The sequence below is a fragment of the Heterodontus francisci genome, chromosome 11 (genome assembly GCF_036365525.1).
Source record: "Heterodontus francisci isolate sHetFra1 chromosome 11, sHetFra1.hap1, whole genome shotgun sequence".
Taxonomy (NCBI): domain Eukaryota; kingdom Metazoa; phylum Chordata; class Chondrichthyes; order Heterodontiformes; family Heterodontidae; genus Heterodontus; species Heterodontus francisci.
Genome location: NC_090381.1, coordinates 107,140,850 through 107,162,172, shown reverse-complemented (window position 1 = coordinate 107,162,172; position 21,323 = coordinate 107,140,850). Strand labels below are relative to the sequence as shown.

The window sequence follows — 21,323 nt, the reverse complement described above, 5'->3', positions numbered from 1 at the left end:
CTTTCCTTAAATAAGGAGACCAGTACTGTACACAGTACTCCAGATGTGGTCTCACCAAAGCCCTATATAACTGAAGCATAGCCTCCCTACTTTTGTAATCAATTCCCCTCGCAATAAACTATAACATTCTATTAGCTTTCCTAATTACTTGCTGAACCTGAGTACTAACCTTTTGCGATTCATGCACTAGGATACCCAGATCCCTCAGCATCTCAGAGCTCTGCAATCTCTCACCATTTAGATAATGTGCTTCTTCTTTATCCTTCCTGCCAAAGTGGACAATTTCACATTTTCCACATTATACTCCATTTGCCAGATCTTTGCCCAATCACTTAACCCATCTATATCCCTTTGCAGACTCCTTATGTTCTCTTCAATAGTTACTTTCCTACCTATCTTTGTGTCATCAGTAAATTTAGCAACCATACCTTCCGTACCTTCATCCAAGTCATTTTATATAAATTGTAAAAAGTTGAGGCCCCAACACTGATCCCTGTGGCACTCATTACATCTCGCCAACCAGAAAATGACACAATTATGCCGACTCTCTGTTTCCTGTTAGCTAGCCAATCTTCTATCCATGCCAATAGGTTACCCACTACACCATGAGTTTTTATTTTCCACAATAACCTTTGATGCAGTACCTATCAAATGCCTTCTGGAAATCTAAGCACAGTACATCTACCTTTCTCCACAGCATATGTTACTTCTTCAAAGAACTCTAATAAATTGGTTAAACATGATTTCCCTTTCACAAAACCATGTTGACTCTGCCTGATTACCTTGAATTTTTCTAAATGCCCTGTTATACCATCATTAATAATATCACAGGGCGGCACAGTGGCGCAGTGGTTAGCACTGCAGTCTCACAGCTCCAGGGACCCGGGTTCGATTCTGGGTACTGCCTGTGTGGAGTTTGCAAGTTCTCCCTGTGTCTGCGTGGGTTTCCTCCGGGTGCTCCGGTTTCCTCCCACAAGCCAATAGACTTGCAGGTTGGTAGGTAAATTGGCCATTATAAATTGTCACTAGTATAGGTAGGTGGTAGGGAAATATAGGGACAGGTGGGGATGTTTGGTAGGAATATGGGATTAGTGTAGGATTAGTATAAATGGGTGGTTGATGGTCGGCACAGACTCGGTGGGCCGAAGGGCCTGTTTCAGTGCTGTATCTCTAATCTAATCTAATCTTCTAACATTTTCCCTAAGACAGATGTTAAGTGGTTGGAGGCAGGGGAATACAAATACTTCTACCTTACTGCAACTTAATTAACACAGTTAGGAACCCTTACTGATTTGTTTACAGATGCTTTTTTGAGAGAATTTATTTTAATTACAAATGGATGGACCATCAGTCTGTCGTCACAGCAGCCATGATAGTTTTCCGCCCTCGCCTTTTTCAACAACTTTTCTACAGGGAATCTATTTAATCTGTTGGGTGAATCAAAAACGAAGGAACGTAATTTTAAAATTGGAGACAGGTGACAGGTCATTTAGGAGGGAAATCAGGAAACATGTCTTCATGCAAAGGGCAGTAGAAATCTGTCCCTAAAATGTCTGTGGATGCTGAGGAGAATTGGAACTTTCAAGGTTGAGATGGATAGATTTTTATTAGGTACGGGTATCAAGAGATATGGAGCTAAGGCAAAGTTGAGGTACGGATCAGCCATGGTCCAACTGAAAGGCGGAGCAAGCCCGAGGGGTTGAATGGCCATCTCCTATTCCTAATATCCTGCAATTCCCCACCTAACAGCATTGCATTACCTCAAGGACTGCAACAGGAACAAGGAGAAGGTTCATCACCACCTTCTCAGAGCAAATGGAAATGAGCAATCATTCCAGCCTCGCTTGTGCCGCCCACACTAATAAACAGCAGCAGAGAATCTGAGCAGATCACAGGCAGTGAGTCAACAACCACGAGAGAACCTGGTCCTTACAAACCCAAGTCTGCTGTAATGTTTGTTATAGTTTGGGCAACATCAGCATGCAGCACTGACAAGGACAATAAAGCCACATACATCTGTCAGCTTTCTGAGTCGCTGCAAAACATCTGGTTCTGATCTACGTTGGATGTTTACAGCATCCACTTGAAAGCAGGCCAGCAAATTATGAGCAATAGCAGCCTTCCCCTCGATGTGTTTTGGGTATTTAAAACTAACGTGACAAAGGCCCTTTTAACCTCCCACTTCCCAGCAGCATTTTCCCTTCTCTTTGAAAGGCCAGAAACTACATTAGCAAGTAAACAATTCCTAAAAACATCCTCAAATTCTAGGTCCACTATGTACTGAACATAGTGTGCGTGCTTCTTACTATTCCACAAGTAGCAGCAATTGAGAAATATTTCTGGGAAATCAGAGTTCCAACAATGCTAAGTCGAGATAAACATTAAGTGATTTCCCTGTTTAACCCTTTGTTCTGTGGCATCACACAACAGTGTGATTTGTTTGAAAGGATTGGTTTTGGAATTCCAATCAGGAAGTGAACAGCTGAGCCATACAACCCTCTGAGATCTCTGCGTATCTTGTAAATCCCCGATTTTAATCGTTCACCAGTGACAGCCTAGGCTCTGGTTTGCCCTCCCTAAACCTCTCCACCTTTCAACAGCTCTCTCATCCTTTAAAACACTACTTAAAACAAAGCTCTTTGACCAAGCTTTTGGTCACCTGCCCCAAACAGTGTCACATTTTGTCTGAAAACGCTCCTGTGAAGCCCCTTGGGATGGTTTACTATGTGAAAGGCATTATATAAATGCAGTATTTTGTTGTGGTGCATCTCACATTCGATCTTTGATCGGTGCTGAACTGGGTGATCTCAACCAAAGTAATGGGAGAAACTTCAGTGACCTTTAAATAAGGTTGTTATCAGGATCTTTTAAAAAAATTATTTGTTCTCAGGATTTGGACAACCTGGTCCTGCAGTTCTGATAAGCTGGTGGTGGTGGACCTTCCGCTTGAACTACTGTGAAGGAGTGAGAGACAGGAGGAAGGAGAGAGAGAGAGGAGGGGGAAGGAGCGAGAGAGGGGAGGGGCAAGCAATGAGAGGAGAGTGGAGGGAGACAGTGGCATGGAAGGGAGAGGAGAGTGAAGGGAGAGAGGAGAGTGCAGGGAGAGAGGAGAGCGAGGGAGAGAGGAGAGTGAGGGAGAGAGATGAGTGAGGGAGAGAGAGAGGTGATTGAGAGGCAGATAAAAGGCATAGAGAAAGGAGAGAAGAGCGAGTAGAAAGGGGGGGGGTAAAGGAAGAGTGGGGTAAGAGATGCCAACTCACCTTTTCTTCTTTGTGACAATAAGGACATCATTGAACAGGAAGAAATACACTTGCTGCCTTGACGTGCGTTTGGAAAAAATCCCTGTGTCCTCGACGAACCCCATCAGCTCACCTCGCTTGGATAACCATCGAGAGGAAGACACCAGGGGAAATGGCTGGGGAGAGAAAATACCAGACTGTCAGAATAGAGAGTGTGTGTGCACAGGACAAGTAGCGGGTGCCAACTGATGGTCGCCAACTTGACTAAAAATAGAATATTTCAATACATTAACTCAGTCAAAATGTCCACAGTAGGACAACAGGATTTAACAGGAGCACCTCCTGATTGAGCCCAAGGCCGGAATTTTACACAACCCCAACGAGCGGGATGGTGGCGGGGGGGGGGGCGCAAAATGGAGCGGGAGGCTCTGGGAGGCCTTCCCAACCCGCTCCTGCCTCCGCTGCCCTTTACATAGGGCGGGGGGGGGGTGTGAGAAACAGCGTGGCCGCCCCAGGCCAATCAAGGCCCTTAAGCAGATTTTACCCGTGGCAAGCGGGTGTCATGGACCCTGGGAAAACCAGGCCGGGAGGGGTGCCTGCTCATCGGGCACAGGGTGCCCTATGGAGGGCTGCCCTCGCTACCCCAACCACCCCCAGCACCCAACATGCCCCCTTCCCCCCAACTGACCACACTTGCCTCGCCAGGGCCCAACCGATTACCCCCAGCGAGGCAGCCAAAACTTACCTTAACTTCCGGCTTCCTCTGTCTTCCTCTGTGGTTGGCTGAGCTGCAGTACTAGCAGTGGCCACCACTCCCTGTGGCGCTGCTGGGACTAAGAGCTGCCGGCCCGCTGATTGGCCGGCAGGTCAATGAGGCGGTACTTCTGCCCTCAAGCGGGTGGAAGTCCCGCCTCGGAACAATTAAAGCCTGGGGACCCATAAAATACGGAACAGATCCCCAGGTGAGACGGAAGTGGGTTTGCCAATGACTTCTCAGTCAGTGGCCAGCTCCCATCCGCCCAACGTAAAATCCCGGCCCAAGTGTCTCTTGTTGATTTAATTTACTGTGACTCCACTCTAGAACAGAGGAATTCATGATCTGTTCAGACCACCAATTGATAGAGCAAATAATTTTAAATTCAAAATAATTTCCTCTGGGAACATTATGAAAAACGGTTTCCCAAATGAGCAAATAACACCTTGTGCAGCTTGCCACTTAACATAGGATTTTGCTGTGACAATCAAACAGTTTCCCCACACATCAATCCAATTAAACTCAGCAGGTAGGCGCAGAGCTTCTCATCATTAATGGACAGAGTCAACAGAATGGAGAATAGAATCGTTCAACCTGCCTGCGGAGATGTAAAAAAAACCTTGCATGCACATGTCACATAATCATTGTTAAAATAGCTTTTTTTCAAAAAAAAATCATTCTTGTGACATATGGGCATCACTGGCAAGGCCGGACTTTATGCCCACTCCCTAGTTGTCCTCGAGAAGGTGGTGGTAATCTGCCTTCTTGATCCGCTGCGGTCTGTGCAATGAAGGTACTCCCACAGTGCTGTTAGGTAGGAAATTGCAGGAATTTGACCCAGTGACAGCGAAGGAATGGCCGATATGTATTCGTGATGGTGTGAAGCTTGGAGTGGAATGTGGAGGTGGTGGTATCCCCATGCGCCTGCTACCCTTCCCTTCTAGGTGGTAGAGGTCACAGGTTTGGGAGGTGCTGTCTAAGAAGGTTTATCTTCACAATAGATAAAAACTGTTTTTCTTTACAATAAAATGCACTCTTTGCATTATTAAGAGCACCAGCAATTTAAATTACAGAGCGTGCTTAGACCTTAACCTATTCAAACTTTGTAACAGCTTAGGGGTAATTTTAACATTCAGCAATGATGTAAAATGGGTGACACTGGAACGATTGCCAATTATATACTAGGCCTAACTGTGCTTTTCATTCATTTCAAAGAAGTTGCATTTACAATTAATAGAGGACCTCAGACAGCTTAGTTCTGGATCTGAACTCAAAACAGTGACAGAGGGACACAGATACAATCTGACTACGGGCACATTTATATGGGCACTGATGCAAGGAAACTCCTCCTCATTAAAACAGTGAGCGACATTTGGAATTTTCTGGGGTAGAGTAATGGAGGCAAGCACCTTGGTTAGGGGACAGTAGGGTTATTTTGGATGGATGAACTAGAATGGACCAAATGGCCCTTCTCATTGCAAACCCATGACCTAGAAGGACAAGGGCAGCATGTGCAATGGAAACACCATCATCTCCAAATATCCTCCCCAAATAACACACCATTGACTTGGGATATACATTGCTGTTCCTTCATCGCCTCTGGTCAAAATTCTGGAACTTCCTATCTAACAGCACTGTGGGAGCATCTTCCATCTTCTCAAGGGCAACTAGGCATGGGCAATATCGGCCTTGCCAGTGATCCCCATAACCCCAGAATGAATTAAAAAACACGCGACTTTGTAACTTAAACTGGTTGCATCATCCTCTCTTCATCCCAGTACCAACAGCTGATGTTGTACAATAAACTTGGAGCTGCCACACTAAATAATGGGGAAAACACAACAACTGTCTGCATTTATATAGTGCCTTTATCATAGGTGCATAACAGGAGCATTGTTGAGCAAAATTTGATACTGAGCCACATAAAGAGATATTAGGATAGGTGAGCAAAAGCTTGGTCAAACATGCAGGTTTAAGGAACGACTGACTTAAAGGAGGAGAGGTGGAAAGGTGGAAAGATTTAGGGAGGGAATTGCAGGCAGCTGAAGGCACCGCCACCAATGGTGGAGTGAATAAAATTGGGAATAGGCAAGAGGCCAGAATTGGAGGAGCGTAGACCTCTTAGAGGGTTTTAAAGTTGGAGGAGGTTACAGAGATAGTCAGGGGTGAGGTCACAAAGGGATTTGAAAAGGAGCATGAGAATTTTAAGACTGAGGCATTGCTGGACTAAGAGTCGATGCCAATGAATGATGGGTGAACAGAACTAGGTGTGGACTAGCATACAGCAAGCAGAGTTTTCAATCGTGAAAGATAGGAAGTCAGCCAAGAGAATCCGACAACAATACAAATGCTTGGTGAAAAGAGCCCAAGTGAAGGTCTTTGCAAAACAAATCCCTTTTCTCCCACTGTGTATTTCCTTTGCCAGCAATGGCATCTTTATTGAATAAAATGTGCTGCTTATGCCAAACATTCAAGAGCTGCTTCCTAGTATCGCAGTTTGAATAAGGGCAGCTGTGGGAGGCTGAATTCCTTCCCCCGTACAAAAAATAACGAGATAGGTGAACACAAATTAAAGGCCTGGCCTCTATAGCAGGTCCCGATCAATGAGCAATCTGGATAATTGGCTGTGATTAGCTTGTTGACAATGATTACCTTGGCTGTTCAATGACTGCAGTTATGTACAAAGTACAGAAATAAATGGACAACTAGTGTGCAGGTCAATATTTCGGGAAGGTGCAGTTAGCGTGACAAAGGCACGTGGATGGCTGTTAGAATAGGTTGTGCAAGAAGGATGGTAGGAGAATAGAGTGAAGTAATAACAAGTGATCTGCATGTTATAGACAAAAGAGAATTTTGCATTTACATAATATTTGCATTTATATAGTACCTTTCACAAACCCAGGACATCCGAAAGTGCAGTCACGGTTGTAATGTAGGCAATTGTGGCGGGCAATTAGTGTACTGCAAGGTCCCACAAATAATGACTAGATAAACTGGTTTGGTAGCATTGGCTGAGACTTAAATATTGACGAGGTCAAGAGAACACTCCTGGCCTTCAAATAGCAGCATGGAATTTTTATTTCTTGTGTCCACCTGAAAGGGCAGACAGGACCTCCTTTTAACACCTCACATCAAACTCACAACTGACAGTACAGCCCAAATGATCTGCTCAAGTCTCCAGAGTAGAGGTGGAATCCATGCCCTCATCACTCAGGTTCCCGAGTGCTGCCCTTTAGCCAGGGTTAACATCATCAATGCCCTCTGAAGAGCAGTGTGTGCAGGACAGAAATGGGCTTTTGTCGACCTGTGCAATCCTATGTTCTCATTTGCTTGATTGCTCTAGGGAATAAATAGACATTTTCCAGAGCTTTTCCAGAAATTGACGACAAATTGTTTTTTTCCAGGAGTTGGCATTATTGGAGCACTTCCCCTGGAAAAAGTTGAAAAATCTTGAAACAAAAATTCAAGTGAGGTACAACAGCCTTTCTGAAAAATAAAGCATTAATTGGCCCCTCTCTGCTCCCATCACAACACTGAATGCTAAATGTGAACAATCATCCCTTGTTCCCTGCATTGCTATGGTGCGAATGATGGGAATTACGTCAGATAATGTATTTCCCATAGTTTGGGTATCGCTGAAATATGTCCGACCAAATATGAAGACTTATATTTATATAGCACCTTTCACAACCACTGTGGCACAGTGGCGCAGTGGTTAGCACCGTAGCCTCACAGCTCTAGGGACCCGGGTTCAATTCCGGGTACTGCCTGTGTGGAGTTTACAAGTTCTCCCTGTGACCGTGTGGGTTTTTGCCGGGTGCTCCGGTTTCCTCCCACAGCCAAAGACTTGCAGGTGATAGGTAAATTGGCTGTTGTAAATTGCCCCTAGTGTAGGTAGGTGGTAGGGAATATGGGATTACAGTAGGGTTAGTATGAATGGATGGTTGTTGGTTGGCACAGACTCGGTGGGCTGAAGGGCCTGTTTCAGTGCTGTATCTCTAAATAAAATAAAATAAACAACCCCACGAAGTCCCAAAGTGCTTTACAGCCAATGAAGTACTTTTGAAGTGTAGTCGCTGTTATAATGTGGGAAACGTGGCAGCCAATTCGTGCACAGCAAGCTCCCACAAACAGCAATGTGATAACAACCAGCCAAACTATTTTAGTGGGTTTGCTTGAGGGAAGAACTGCTCTTTTCTTCAAAACAATGGCATGGGATCTTTACATTCACCTGAGAGGGCAAATAGGTCCTTGGTTTAACTACTCATTTGAAAGGCAGCACTCCCAACAATACAGCTCTCCCTCAGTGCAGCACTGAAGTGTTAGCCTCGATTCTGTGTTCAAATATCTGGCAAAGGGCTGAACCCACAACCTGCTGACTCAGAGGTGAGCAAGTGACCCACTGAGAACTAGGACACAGGGAAATTACATTTATAATGAAAGGTTTTCTGTGACCAATTCACCTGCCATATAACTCAGTGTTGTGATGGAATGACAGGCCTGTTTAGGTAACATTATTCAGCGCTGAAGAAATCTGTGATGGAGACATGCTCTAGTGCCTCTACTGATAACCAGTCTCCTCAGTAATTCATTTAGTTAACAGCAATTTTTTTTCTTTTAAAAAAGCTATTAAAACTGCTGGAAACAGTCAGTTCCAGCGTCGTATTTCTTTCTGCAACAAGTGTTGTCAAATTTAAGTTTGGCTCAAAGCATGAAAAGACAAAGGATTGAGAACAGAGTGGCCTTTCAACAAGACAGTTTCCAATCACTCAACTGATGTCAAGAATGCAGCCATTTCAATTGAGTTGTTTACACCACCAGTGAATTTGAACTTGCTGTCCTTTTCTTTTCTGCCAGATGGTCATTTAGCAACACTCTTGATAAAATGAAAGCCTCAGACCCAGTGGCATTTTGATGTGGCAAATGAAATATAGAAAGGCTTTAGTGTAAGATTGAGAACAGCAATGCCAATTTGCACTTGGCTGAGAAAATCTCAAGTCAATGGCTACTGGCAGGAATTTAGGAACAATCTCCTTCCAATCCTGGCCCAATGAGCAAATGGTTCATGAAGCCTCAGCTTTCGATTTCAAGTCTGTAGCATCTCCACACCATGTGCATCAGTCACAGAATCACAGAATAATAGTGCAGAAGAGGCCCTTCGGCCCATCAAGTCTGCACCGATGCATTAAGACACCTGACCTGTCTACCTAATCCCATTTGCCCGCACTTGGCCCATAGCCTTGAATGTTATGACGTGCCAAGTGTCCATCCAGGTACTTTTTAAAGGATGAGAGGCAACCTGCATCAGCCACCCTCACAGACCGTCACCACCCTCTGGGTAAAAAAGTTCTTCCTCAAGTCCCCCTTAAACCTCCCGCCCCTCACCTTAAACTTGTGACCCCTCGGAACTGACCCTTCAACTAAGGGGAGCAGCTGCTCCCTATCTACCCTGTCCATGCCCCTCATAATCTTGTACGCCTCGATCAGGTCACCCCTCAGTCTTCTCTACTCCAGCGAAAACAACCCAACCCTATTCAACCTCTCTTCATAGCTTAAATGTTCCATCCCAGGCAACATCCTGGTTAATCACCTCTGCACCCCCTCCAATGCAATCACATCCTTCCTATAATGTGGCGACCAGAATTACACACAGTACTCCAGCTGTGGCCTTACCAAAGTTCTGTACAACTCCAACATGACCTCCCTGCTTTTGTAATCTATGCCTCGATTGATAATGGCAAGTGTCCCATATGCCTTTTTCACCACCCTATTAACCTGACCCTTCTGCCTTCAGAGATCTATGGACAAACACGCCAAGGTCCCTTTGTTCCTCGGAACTTCCCAGTGTCAGCCCATTCATTGAATACTTCCGTGTCACATTACTCCTTCCAAAGTGTATCACCTCACACTTTTCAGCGGTAAATTCCATCTGTCACTTTTCTGCCCATTTGACCATCCCGTCCATATCTTCCTGTAACCCAAGACACTCCATCTCACTGTTAACCACTCGATCAATCTTTGTGTCATCCGCTAACTTAGTGATCCTACCCCCCACATAGTCATCTATGTCGTTTATATAAATGACAAACAATAGAGGACCCAGCACAGATCCCTGTGGTACACCACTGGACACTGGCTTCCAGTCACTAAAACAGCCGTCTGTCAGCTGAGGTGACGGTGAGAACGTCACATTGAAAGCAACGGAAGAGAAAGGTCACCATGGAGGTGGAAACAGTGGGCAAATAAAAGGAGTAAATATGAGCAATGGCAGGGAACTTTAGGCAAGAAGAAAGTACTGACAGGAACATTTATTGGTGTACACAACAATTAGGAAAATAATTGGGAGCAGTTTTATGAACTGGCACATGTCAGCGTGAAGCTCCGAACAATGAAAGCAGGTATCAGCAGCTCGAGCATGGAGGCTCGGAATTCTGTGAACTGGATTTTGTGGCACTGGCGGGGTTCCCGACGCCAAAATGAAAAGGCGGGGCAAAAACCGCCTCGGCCTTTTCAAGACCCCCGGCACAATCCTATGTTGTTCTGGAACCTAAGTGCCTGCCGCCCGGATCCCTGTCCCTTTAAAGACGGGGATCCCGCCCCCAAGAGCTACCGGCCAATGACAGGGCCAGCAGCATCAGCATTGTCACCAGGAGAGGAGGCCACTCCCGGTACTGCAGAGGTCTTGGCTAGGCCCAGCACTGGAGCCCGGACCTCAGGTTAGTGAGGTGGGGTTACCGAGGCCAGTCCAGAAGGCCCCGGCGAGGGGAGTGGGTGGTCATGACGTGTAGGGGGAAGGGTCCAGGGAGGTGTGATTTTTGCCAGCAGGGGTCCTCCGTGGGCCAGAGATTGCCCACCGAGGAGAGACCTCCTGTCCCCACAACAAGCCCGCAGGGAGGATGCCTCATATTTAGAGGTGATCCCCCCCACCCCCACTCGCAATAATAGGCCACTTAAGGGCCTCAATTGGCCTCTGGGTGGGAAGACCATTGTTGGAGAGGAGATTCACCAGGATGTTGCCTGGGCTGGAGTATTTCAGCTATGAAGAGAGATTTGATAGGGTAGAGTTGTTTTCCTTAGATCAGAGAAGGCTGAGGGGCACCTGATTGAGGTATACAAAATTATGGGGGGCATAGATAGGGTAGATAGGCAGAATTTTTTTCCTTTAGCGGAGGTGTCAATAACCAGGGGGCATAGTTTTAAGGTAAGGGGCAGGAGGTTTAGAGGGGATTTGAGGAAATAATTTTTCACCCAGAGGGTTGTTGGAATCTGGAACGCCCTGCCTGAAGGGGTGGTAGAGGCAGAAACCCTCACAACATTTAAGAAGTATTTAGATGAGCAATCGAAACGCCATAGCATACAAGGCTATGGGCCAGGTGCTAGAAAATGGGATTAGAATAGATAGGTGCTTGATGGCTGGCATGGACACGATGGTCCGAAGGGCCTGTTTCTGTGCTGTATGACTCTATGACTCTATGGCCGTTTCCCTCCCACCCCCGGACAAAATTGCTTGGTAACGGGGAGGCAATGGGCCCTCCGAACCCTGCTGCGAATCTATGGGCACCACCGCCTCCAGCCCATAAACTGCAGACCTATGTGTGTGGCATTGACAATTTCCCACAGGGATCATGCTTTGGGCTGCTGACTGACCCCGGTTAAGTTACAGATGCACAAGGCTGTCACCCAAAGCCCTGTATAAGCAAATCTCAAACGTGCGAGATTTACTCCAATAGGATGTGCAAAAAATACCATAGAAAAGTGAAAAATTAAAATAAAAGCAAATTATTCTCGTTACAACCAGGTGAGAAGGGGTTCCCTCTCACCCTTTGCTTGGTTTAACCGTAACAGGGTTTAATTTTAAACACTGTGATTTTAGCTCCCCCCTTAATGGTCACTGCAAAGAAATCAAACAGGTTTCCTTCGATTTAAAGTAGGTAGAAGTTTATAAATCTTAAACTCTAACCTGGTTAACAACTATGAATATGTGAGGTGACCACACTAGCTCGCATACACGATAGACACACATGCAGATAGAGACAGAAAAAAGTAGAAGGAATAAAGGGGAAAAGTTTGAGGCAATATCTGGTAGTTACAGTCCTTTAAGTTCAATGTGGCGTCTTTGGTTGCCAGTAAGTCTTGCAATTCGTTCGGGCCAGTTCACGCTTCAACTTGTTCCAATGTAGGAGTCCTTTCTCCCTTCAGGTTTATGTGTCTTCCGTGGCTCCGGTGGCTTGGGAGAAAGTGAGAGAGACAGACAGACAGACAGGCGAGAGACTTGCTTGTTTCAGCTTTAGTTGCAAAACTGCCTCATGAATTCAAACTGCCCTGTGGCTAGTTCAAAAAACCTGGACCAGCCAGTTAGTCATGTGACCAGCTGGTTTAACCAGCCCTGGCTCTGTGGATTGTATCATCTTAGCAGGGTCTGGAATATGCTTCCTTATACCTTCAGTGTCTGGTGATCAAAATCCATTTGGGTTAATTGGAGCAGGGAATAGCTCTTTGTCTCCACAAGCAGCATCTCTTAGTATGCAAATATCCTTCTAGCCCAGTGTCTGGTGATCTTTAAACAAATCATTTCTTCACTCCAGCAACAGTTTAAAATCAATGTTCATATGACAAAATTAATGTATTTTATTCTTGGCAGTTGGGGGTCTGCATGACATTCTAAAAAAAAGTTGAATATCCATCAATACCAAACCACTGAATCTGGGTCTACTTTTCATTTATTCTGACGATGGGTATCTTGGTCCCAACATATAATTTAAATAATTGTTACTTGGATTAAATTTTTTTTTAACTCTTCAACCCTTAAGACTCCTCAATCCCATAGATGCCATTTTGTGAAGTGTCTTCCTGTTGAGTACATCTGTTACGACCAGGTGAGAAAAGGGTTTAGGGTTCCCTCTCAGCCTTTACCTGGTTTTACCATAACAAGGTTTAATTTTAAATACACTATTTTTTCAGCTCCCCCTTAGTGAATCCTTGTTCACTAACTTCCAATTATAAGGTAAAGAAACTAGCCAAATAGGTTTTCTTAAGTTTGAAGAAAAAATGTTGAACTTTATTAAACTTAAACTCTAATTCCATTAACACCTACGGATACGCAATGCGCCCATGCCAGCATGCATACGTGATACACACATGCAGATAGAGACAGAAAAGAGAAGAAATAAAATGGAAACGTTTGAGCCAATATCTGAAGATGGGTTTGGTTACTGTTCTTCGAGCTCACTGTAAAGTCCTTGATAGTAGGTGGGTCCTGCTTTTCGTTGGGGCCCAGTATTCTTCTTTAAACATTGTTCGATGTCGGAGACTTTTCTCTCTTGAAGTTCATGTGCCCTCAGTTGGTCCAGAAGCTTGTGAGAAAGAGATGGGAGCAGAGAGGATAGGTCTTCTCACTCCAGGAGGAAACAGTCTTTTTTCAGTTCAAACTTTTTGTACAATTCAGAAAAACCCAGGTTGCTAAGCAGATTAGTCAAGTGACTAGCTGGTCCGACCACGTCTGTTTGTGGATTCTCTTGTCTTAGCTGACCCTGGAATGTCTCTTCTTACATACAATACCTGGTGCTCAAAGTCCATTGTGGGTTAAATTGGAGCAGGAAATAGCCCCTTTTGTCCCTCCAAACACTGTCTGTTAGTATGCAAAAATGTTTTTCCAGCCAAGTGTCTGGTGATTTTTTTTAACAAGTCCTTTCTTCACTCCAGTAACAGTTTAAAATCAATGTTCATAAGACAAAATTAATATGCCTCATTCTTGGCAGGTGGGGGCCTGCATGGCAGCATCTTACTGTTCAATTAGATTGAGTTGCTGAGTGGATTAAACAGGCGGGTTGCAGACAGCACCAAGATTTTGGGGAATTGGTGATTTTAACTTCCAGTTTTATCACCAACCTGAACCAAGCATAATCCCAATCCAAACACAACCATCCTTTACAAAGGACTCAAGCGGTTACTGACTGAACTGTAGAACGCGGGGTAAAAAACGCAGGCCTTGGAAAATGACTTGGAGCTTGGTGTAGTTTAGAAATACAGCACTGAAACAGGCCCTTCGGCCCACCGAGTCTGTGCCGACCATCAACCACCCATTTATACTAATCCTACACTAATTCCATATTTGTACCTGTCCCTATATTTCCCTACCACCTACCTATACTAGGGGCAATTTATAATGGCCAATTAACCTATCAACCTGCAGGTCTTTGGCATGTGGGAGGAAACCGGAGCACCCGGAGAAAACCCACGCAGACACAGGGAGAACTTGCAAACTCCACACAGGCAGTACCCGGAATTGAACCCGGGTCGCTGGAGCTGTGAGGCTGCAGTGCTAACCACTGCGCCACTGTGCCGCCATTCCTTCATCGTTGCTGGGTCAAAATCCTGGAGCTCCCTCCCTAACAGCACTGTGGGTGCACCTACACTCCAAGGACTGCGGCGGTTCAAGAAGGCAGCTCACCATCACCTTCTCAAGGGCAATTAGGGATGGGAAATAAATGCTGGCCTGGCCAACGATGCTCACATCCCAAAAACAAATCGGAGTGATCAAAGGCTAACAGCAATCTAAGCATGGAGAGAAAACTAAATATCAAATAGAAAAACAAAATAATTACAGGGAAAAAAGGAAATCAGACAATGAGGTTTTGTTTTAAAAAGCAGGACTTGCATTTAAACAGTGCCTTACATGACCTCAGGATATTCCAAAGCATTTTACAGCCAATTAAATAGTTTTGAAAGGTAGTCGCTGTTGTTTTGTAGGTAAAAATGGGAGCCAACTGGTATTTGATAAATCACTGGATAATTTGTTCTATTCATGCTGGTTGAGTGATAAATATTGTCCAGGACACCGGGAGAAGCCCCCCACTTTTCTTTGAATAGTACTGTGGGATCTTTAATGTCCACCTGAGAGGGAGGGCTAATGGGGCCTCAGATTAGTTGAATAAGAACTGAAATGACAATATTTAATTACAAGGGATCAAAGGACAATTAGTAAGGAGCAATAGCTAGAAAAAAAAGCTAGAATAAATGGAGGAAAGCAGTAACACCAAGCCCACTATCACATAAATCATGAGAAGAGCTCTTAAAAATTAAGAGATTCAGGATTAAAAACATGAGTTGCTTTTTTTTAAAACATAAACCAATATAGAATGACAGTTGGTTTATAAGCCTCATTGTGGCTTACTCAATCTTTTGAAAAATCATACCTGTTTTTCCCACACGTGTTAAAGAAGGATCCGCCCTCCCATGACAGTCACTATTGGCTGAAACAGCTGCCTCGTCATAGAATGAAATCTAACCCAAGGGCTGGATTTAGTCAAGGAGGTGGAGATAGGTTTGGAGGCGGAGGGAGGTTTGGAAGCAGGCATGACAGCAATTTCTCACTACTGGCTGGCATACCAGTCTGTCGCCATGTTCCCACCTCTGGCCTATTTTCAGGAGGCGGCTCTGGGGGATGATAGCTAACCGCCCACCAGCAGTGGGTAGTCAGTTAGACTAATTAAAGTAATTGAGAGCACTTTCATACACCATCTGCAGTTTCCAGATGGTGGATGAGCTCTCTGATGAGGCTGGAGCCCATAGACGGAATAGTGGCAGCCTCCTGTTCAATTTTTCAGATGGCGCATCCATGTTCAGGCACCCTCGCGATCCCTGATCTGGGCAAGGCCCCCTCTCCCAGTGGGACTGCCGAGGCTCCAGAGTTGCCAGCTCTCTGATTGGGCTGGCAGCATTTTCTTTTTATTCTTTCACAGGATGTGGGCATCGCTGGCTAGGCCAGCATTTGTTGCCCAACCCTAACTGCCCTTGAGACGGTGATGCTGAGCCGCCACCTCAAACCGCTGCAGTCCTTGTGGGGTAGATACACCCACAGTGCTGTCAGGGAGGGAGTTCCTGGATTTTGACCCTGTGACAGTGAAGGAACGGCGATATAGTTCCAAGTCAGGATGGTGTGTGGCTTGGAGGGGAACTTGCAGGTGGTGGTGTTCCCATGCATCTGCTCCCTTGTCCTTCTAGGTGGTAGACGCTGAAGGTTTGGAAGGTGCTGTCGATGGATCCTTGGTGAGTTGTTGCAGTACATCTTGGAGATGGTACACACTGCTGCAACTCTGCGTCGGTGGTGAAGGGAGTGAATGTTTAAGGTGGTGGATGGGGTGCCAATCAAGTGGGCTGCTTTGTCCTGGATGGCACTGAGCTTCTTGGGTGTTGTTGGAGCTGCACCCATCCAGGCAAGTGGAGAGTATTCCAACACATTACACATACTAATGCTTTGTCTTTCAACACACCATTAACATATTTTTTGCCTTTGCTCCATGACCTTCTGGTCGGTTATTCTCTGTGACCTTGTCCTTGCTACACCTTCTCCTTTGTTATCACTTGCCCCACCCCCCCCCCCCCACCCCGCTTTACTTGCTTAAAACCTTTCACATTTCTAATATGGGCTAGTTCAGAAGAAGGGTCACTGACCTGAAACGTTAACTCTGCTTCTCTCTCCACAGATGCTGCCAGACCTGCTCAGTATTTCCAGCATTTCTTGTTTTTATTCCATCACACTCCTGACTTGTGCCTTGTAAAAGGTGGACAGGCTTTGGGGAGTCAGGAGGTGAGTTACTCACTGCAGAATTCCCAGCCTCTGACCTGCTCTTGTAGCCACAGTATTTATGTGGCTGTTCCAGTTCAGATTCTGGGAAATGGTAACCCCAGGATGTTGACAGTGGGGGATTCATCGATCGTAATGCTGCTGAATGTCATGGGGAGATGATTGCATTCTCTCTTGTTTGAGATGGTCATTGATTGGCACTTGTGTGGCGCGAATGTTACTTGTCGCTTATCAGCTCAAGCCTGAATGTTGTCCAGCTCTTGCTGTATCAGGACAAGGGCTGCTTCAGTATCAGAGGAGTCGCGATTGGTGCTGAATATTGTGCAATCATCAGCAAACATCCCCACTTCTGACAAGATGGAGGGAAGGTCATTGATGAAGCAGCATTTATATCCTGCCTAAGAACAGCAAGCTTGGAGGCGGCCATCCAGCCTGTCCCACACAATTGCAATGCCTTGTGTATCACTACATATACACTCCCCACCCATAAAATTTAAAATTTCAATAATCAGTTTCAATGATCAGTTTTAATCATTATTTTCATTTGCAATATCCTGAAATAATTTAATGTAGCAAATGGACATGGTCATGTGGAATAACAGATACTTAGTGAACAATGCAGCTGTGCTGTTCTTTTAGTAACAATAGACAACAATTTGCAATTCTACAGTACTCCTTACACAGGGATACAGCTCAAAGTGCTTTACATTGAAGAATGCAAGATAGTGAACAATGCAAGGCACAATAGAAGAAAAATTGTGTTTTTTTATAAGCAGAGAGGGTGGAAAAAACTGAATGGAGAGGGCAGGATTGTAGGGGCTAAATGAGGGGCCATCAATCGTGACAAAGTGTAAAACAGTACGAAGCTTGAATTAAAGTCAACTCCCAAGGGCTTTCATAGTGCCTGAGCCGGGAGAGAGAGAGAGCAAGAGAGCAAGGGGAGAGGGAGGGAGGGAGAGAGAGCGAGACGTTAGCACTCCAGTCGGCTCACTGTCCCCAGCCTTTCCCCTGTGGGATACTTAATTTTTTTTTTAAAGCCAGGGGCAGTTTCAGGGCCTTGCCGAGTTGCTGTCTCTAACCAAGGTCGCCGCTCAGCAGACAGAGATTCAGCAACCCGGTCCTGATCCAGCTCTCCGAGCAAATGTCAGCAGCAGAAAAATCTCGAGATCTCACAGCCTTCTCGCGAGATCAGGAGTGACCTGGAATTTGACTGGGACATCAAGCATCTCACAATAAATTCACAAGAACTGGCGTGTCTGCTTGTATTGGGAAACTGCAGGTGCACTGGCCCCAATTTGTCATTCATTCCAGGGACACACTAATGGCTAGTCTGCCCGATTCCTGACATGTGCAGGAGGCAGTAGCCCCTCTTCACTGCAAACTCAGAAAATTACCTCTTGGAAACTCAGGGGCCATGGTTGCCTCACACAGGACTCACCGACTCTCAACAATAACAGAAACTTGCATTCATACAGCAGCGTTAACACACAAAAACATCCCAAGGCGATTCACAACTGAATGAATTTCATCAGATCCAAGCAGGACCACAAGATGGAGCACCAGCTGAATGGTGGCGAACTACATTCCAGGCTAGAAGTGGACCTGAAATGAGTGTTTGGTTTAGCGGACGGACTTAGCTTGGAGAGTACGGAGGGAGTGCTGCACTGTCAGAGGTTCCATCTTTCAAATGAGACGTTAAACTAAGGCCCTGTTTACCCTCTCAGATGGATGTAAAAGATCTGATAGCACTGTGTTGAATCAGGACAGGGTGAGTTCTCCCCAGTCTCTTGGTCAATATTCATCCCTCAACCAACATCATTAAAAAAAAATGACCAGCACAGGCAAGTAACTGGACAATTCAAGTAATGGGTTGAGTTAACAATGTACATATCACAGAATGATACAGCCCAGAAGGCGGCCATTGTGCCTGTGCTGGCTCAGGCTATACAAATAGTCCCACTTCCCTGCTCTTTCCCCATAACCCTGCATATTTTTTCCACTTCCAGTATTTATCCAATTCCTTTTTAGAAGTTACCACTGAATCTAATTCTACCATGTTTTCGGGCAGTGCATTCCAGATCATTGGTAAAAAAAAAGTCTTCTCATCTCTGGTTCATTTGCGAATTGCCTGAAATCTGTGTCCTCTGGCTACCAACCCATTTACCACTGGGAACCATTTCTCCTTATTGAATTCATGATTTTGAACAGCTCTATGAATTGCCCCTGAACCTGCTCCTAGGAGAACAATTCCAGCTCCTCTAGTCTCTCCACATAACTGAAGTCCTGCATCCCTGGTATTATCCTCGTAAATTTCCTCTGCACCCTCTCTAAGGCATTGCCACCCTTCCGAAAGTGTGGTGCCCAGAATTGAACACAATACTCCAGCTGGGGCCTAACCAGTAATTAATCAAGCTTTAACATAACTTCCCTGCTTTTGTACTCTATTCCCCTATTAATAAAGCCAACAATCGTGGATGCCTTTATAATAGCCTTCCTATCTTGGCCTACTGCCTTCAAAAATCTATGTATATACACCCCCGCAGATATCTTATATATATTACTGGTGAATGGACGTTTTTAAAATCCTTCTAATTTTCCTAGAATCAGGAGGAATATCAAAAACATTTAGGAAGAAAAATATATTTTTTTTTTAAGAGGTACAAAGACGCAGGGACATCAGATGTTGAAAAATGTGCACTCCGACACAGCACACCCGCATATATTCAGCCAAGCAAGACATGCTATTAATCTGACTCTGGTCTATCTGTCTGAAAATCCCTCCCACTCACTTCCCACTGTTGGAAGTTCCCTGGTTATGGACTAAATGGCTTGCTGGTGCCAAGAGTCTGTCCTTTCTGGGCCAGGAAGATTCACTGAGTGCCAGCACTTAAATAATACAACTGCAGTTGCTTTTGATATATTTTCTTCTATTCATCTCTCTCTTTACCAATTTAATATTTCTTTCTATAGATCGATCTAGCTATCTAATTTATTTTTGTCATCTAAGTATTTATCTATCTCTGTATCTAAAGTATGAGGGACTAATGGCCAAGAATAATATATTGAAAGTTAGCTGTGGAATCTTTCTGGCAAGTGCCTCAATGAATGTTGGATATCATATAATGCAAATGTTACAACAAAGCTATTAATCCCAATATATTTTCCAACCAAATTATGAATAGTTTTCTCAATAAACTGCGCTTGCCAGCATTGGCATCAGTTCTGCCCATCTGGCACCCCATGTGGTTGGAGCATACTCTTGATATTGTCAAGCTGGAGCTACGTTGCAAATTGAGAAACCCGATTGAAAAGCCAAGACCTGAAAGACAGGATAACACTGAGGTTGAGGAGAAGAAGAAAGAAGATGAGATAAATCAGCAATTGAGTGAAACAACTTGTTTACCACTGCACTTGTGTCAGCTCTGCCTCAATTGGCAGCACTCTTGCATCTGAGTCTGAAAATTACATACTCAGTCCCTCTCCAGAGACTTGAGCACAAAATCCGGGCTGACAGTCCATTGCAGCACAAAGGGAGTGCCGCACTGTCAGAGGTGCCATCTTTACAAACATACGAATTAGGAGAAGTAGGCCATTCAGCCCCTCTAGCCTGCTCTAGCATTCAATAAGATCATGGCTGATCTGTGTCTCGAATTCCACACTTCCATCGACCCCTGATAACTTTTGATTCCCTTGCCTAACAAGAATCTATCTACCTCCACCTTAAAATTGTTTAATGACCCCGCCTCCAGCACCTTCTGAGGCACAGAGTTCCAAAGTTGCACAACCCTCAGAGAAAAAACTTCTTCTCATCTCTGTCCTAAAAGGGTGACCCCTAATTTTAAAACGTGCCCCCTAGTTCTGGACTCACCCACAAGAGGAAACATCCTTTCCATATCCACCTTGTCAAGACTGTTCAGGATCTTATAAGCTTCAATCAAGTCTCCCCTCTTCTAAATCCCAGCGAAAATAAAGCCCAGTCTGTCCAACCTTTCCTCATTTTACAACCCGCTCATTCCAGGTATCAATCTAGTAAACCTCCTCTAAACCACCTCCAATGCATTTACATCCTTCCTTAAATAAGGAGACCAAAACTGCACACAGTATCTGAGATGTGGTCTCACCGACCTCACCGACCTCTACCTTGCAGAAGCTCAACACCAACTCACAGACACCTCTTCCTACCTCCCTCTGGACCATGACCCCGCCACCGTCCAAAGGACTGTCACTGACCTCATCTCCTCTGGAGATCTTCCCTCTACAGCTTCCAACCTCATAGTCCCGCAACCCCGGACAGCCCGCTTCTATCTCCTTCCTAAAATCCACAAACGGGACTGTCCCGGCAGAACCATTGTGTCAGCCTGCTCCTGCCCAACTGAACTTATTTCTTCCTATCTAGACTCTATCTTTTCTCCGCTGGTGCAGTCTCTTCCCACCTACATCCGTGACTCTTCTGACGCCCTACGTCATTTTGACAATTTCCAGTTTCCTGGTCCCAACCGCCTCCTCTTCACTATGGACGTCCAATCGCTCTACACCTCCATCCCCCACCAGGATGGTTTGAGGGCTCTCCGCTTCTTCCTGGAACAGAGGCCCAACCAGTCCCCATCCACCACCACCCTCCTCCGCCTGGCTGAACTTGTTCTCACATTGAACAACTTCTCCTTCAACTCCACGCACTTCCTTCAAGTAAAAGGTGTCGCTATGGGTACCCGCATGGGTCCTAGTTATGCCTGTCTTTTTGTGG

General features: G+C 45.2%; 1 protein-coding gene across 7 annotated transcripts in view; it reads right to left on the bottom strand.

The window, feature by feature from the left end:
* LOC137375453 (rho guanine nucleotide exchange factor 26-like) overlaps positions 1–21,323 on the bottom strand; it is a 225,825-nt gene that overhangs the window by 49,967 nt on the left and 154,535 nt on the right. For all 7 annotated transcript variants that reach the window (XM_068042725.1, XM_068042727.1, XM_068042726.1 and 4 more), the window contains exon 11: positions 3,261–3,415. In XM_068042725.1, the coding sequence (XP_067898826.1) occupies positions 3,261–3,415 (155 nt within the window). The remainder of the gene's footprint in view (positions 1–3,260; positions 3,416–21,323) is intronic.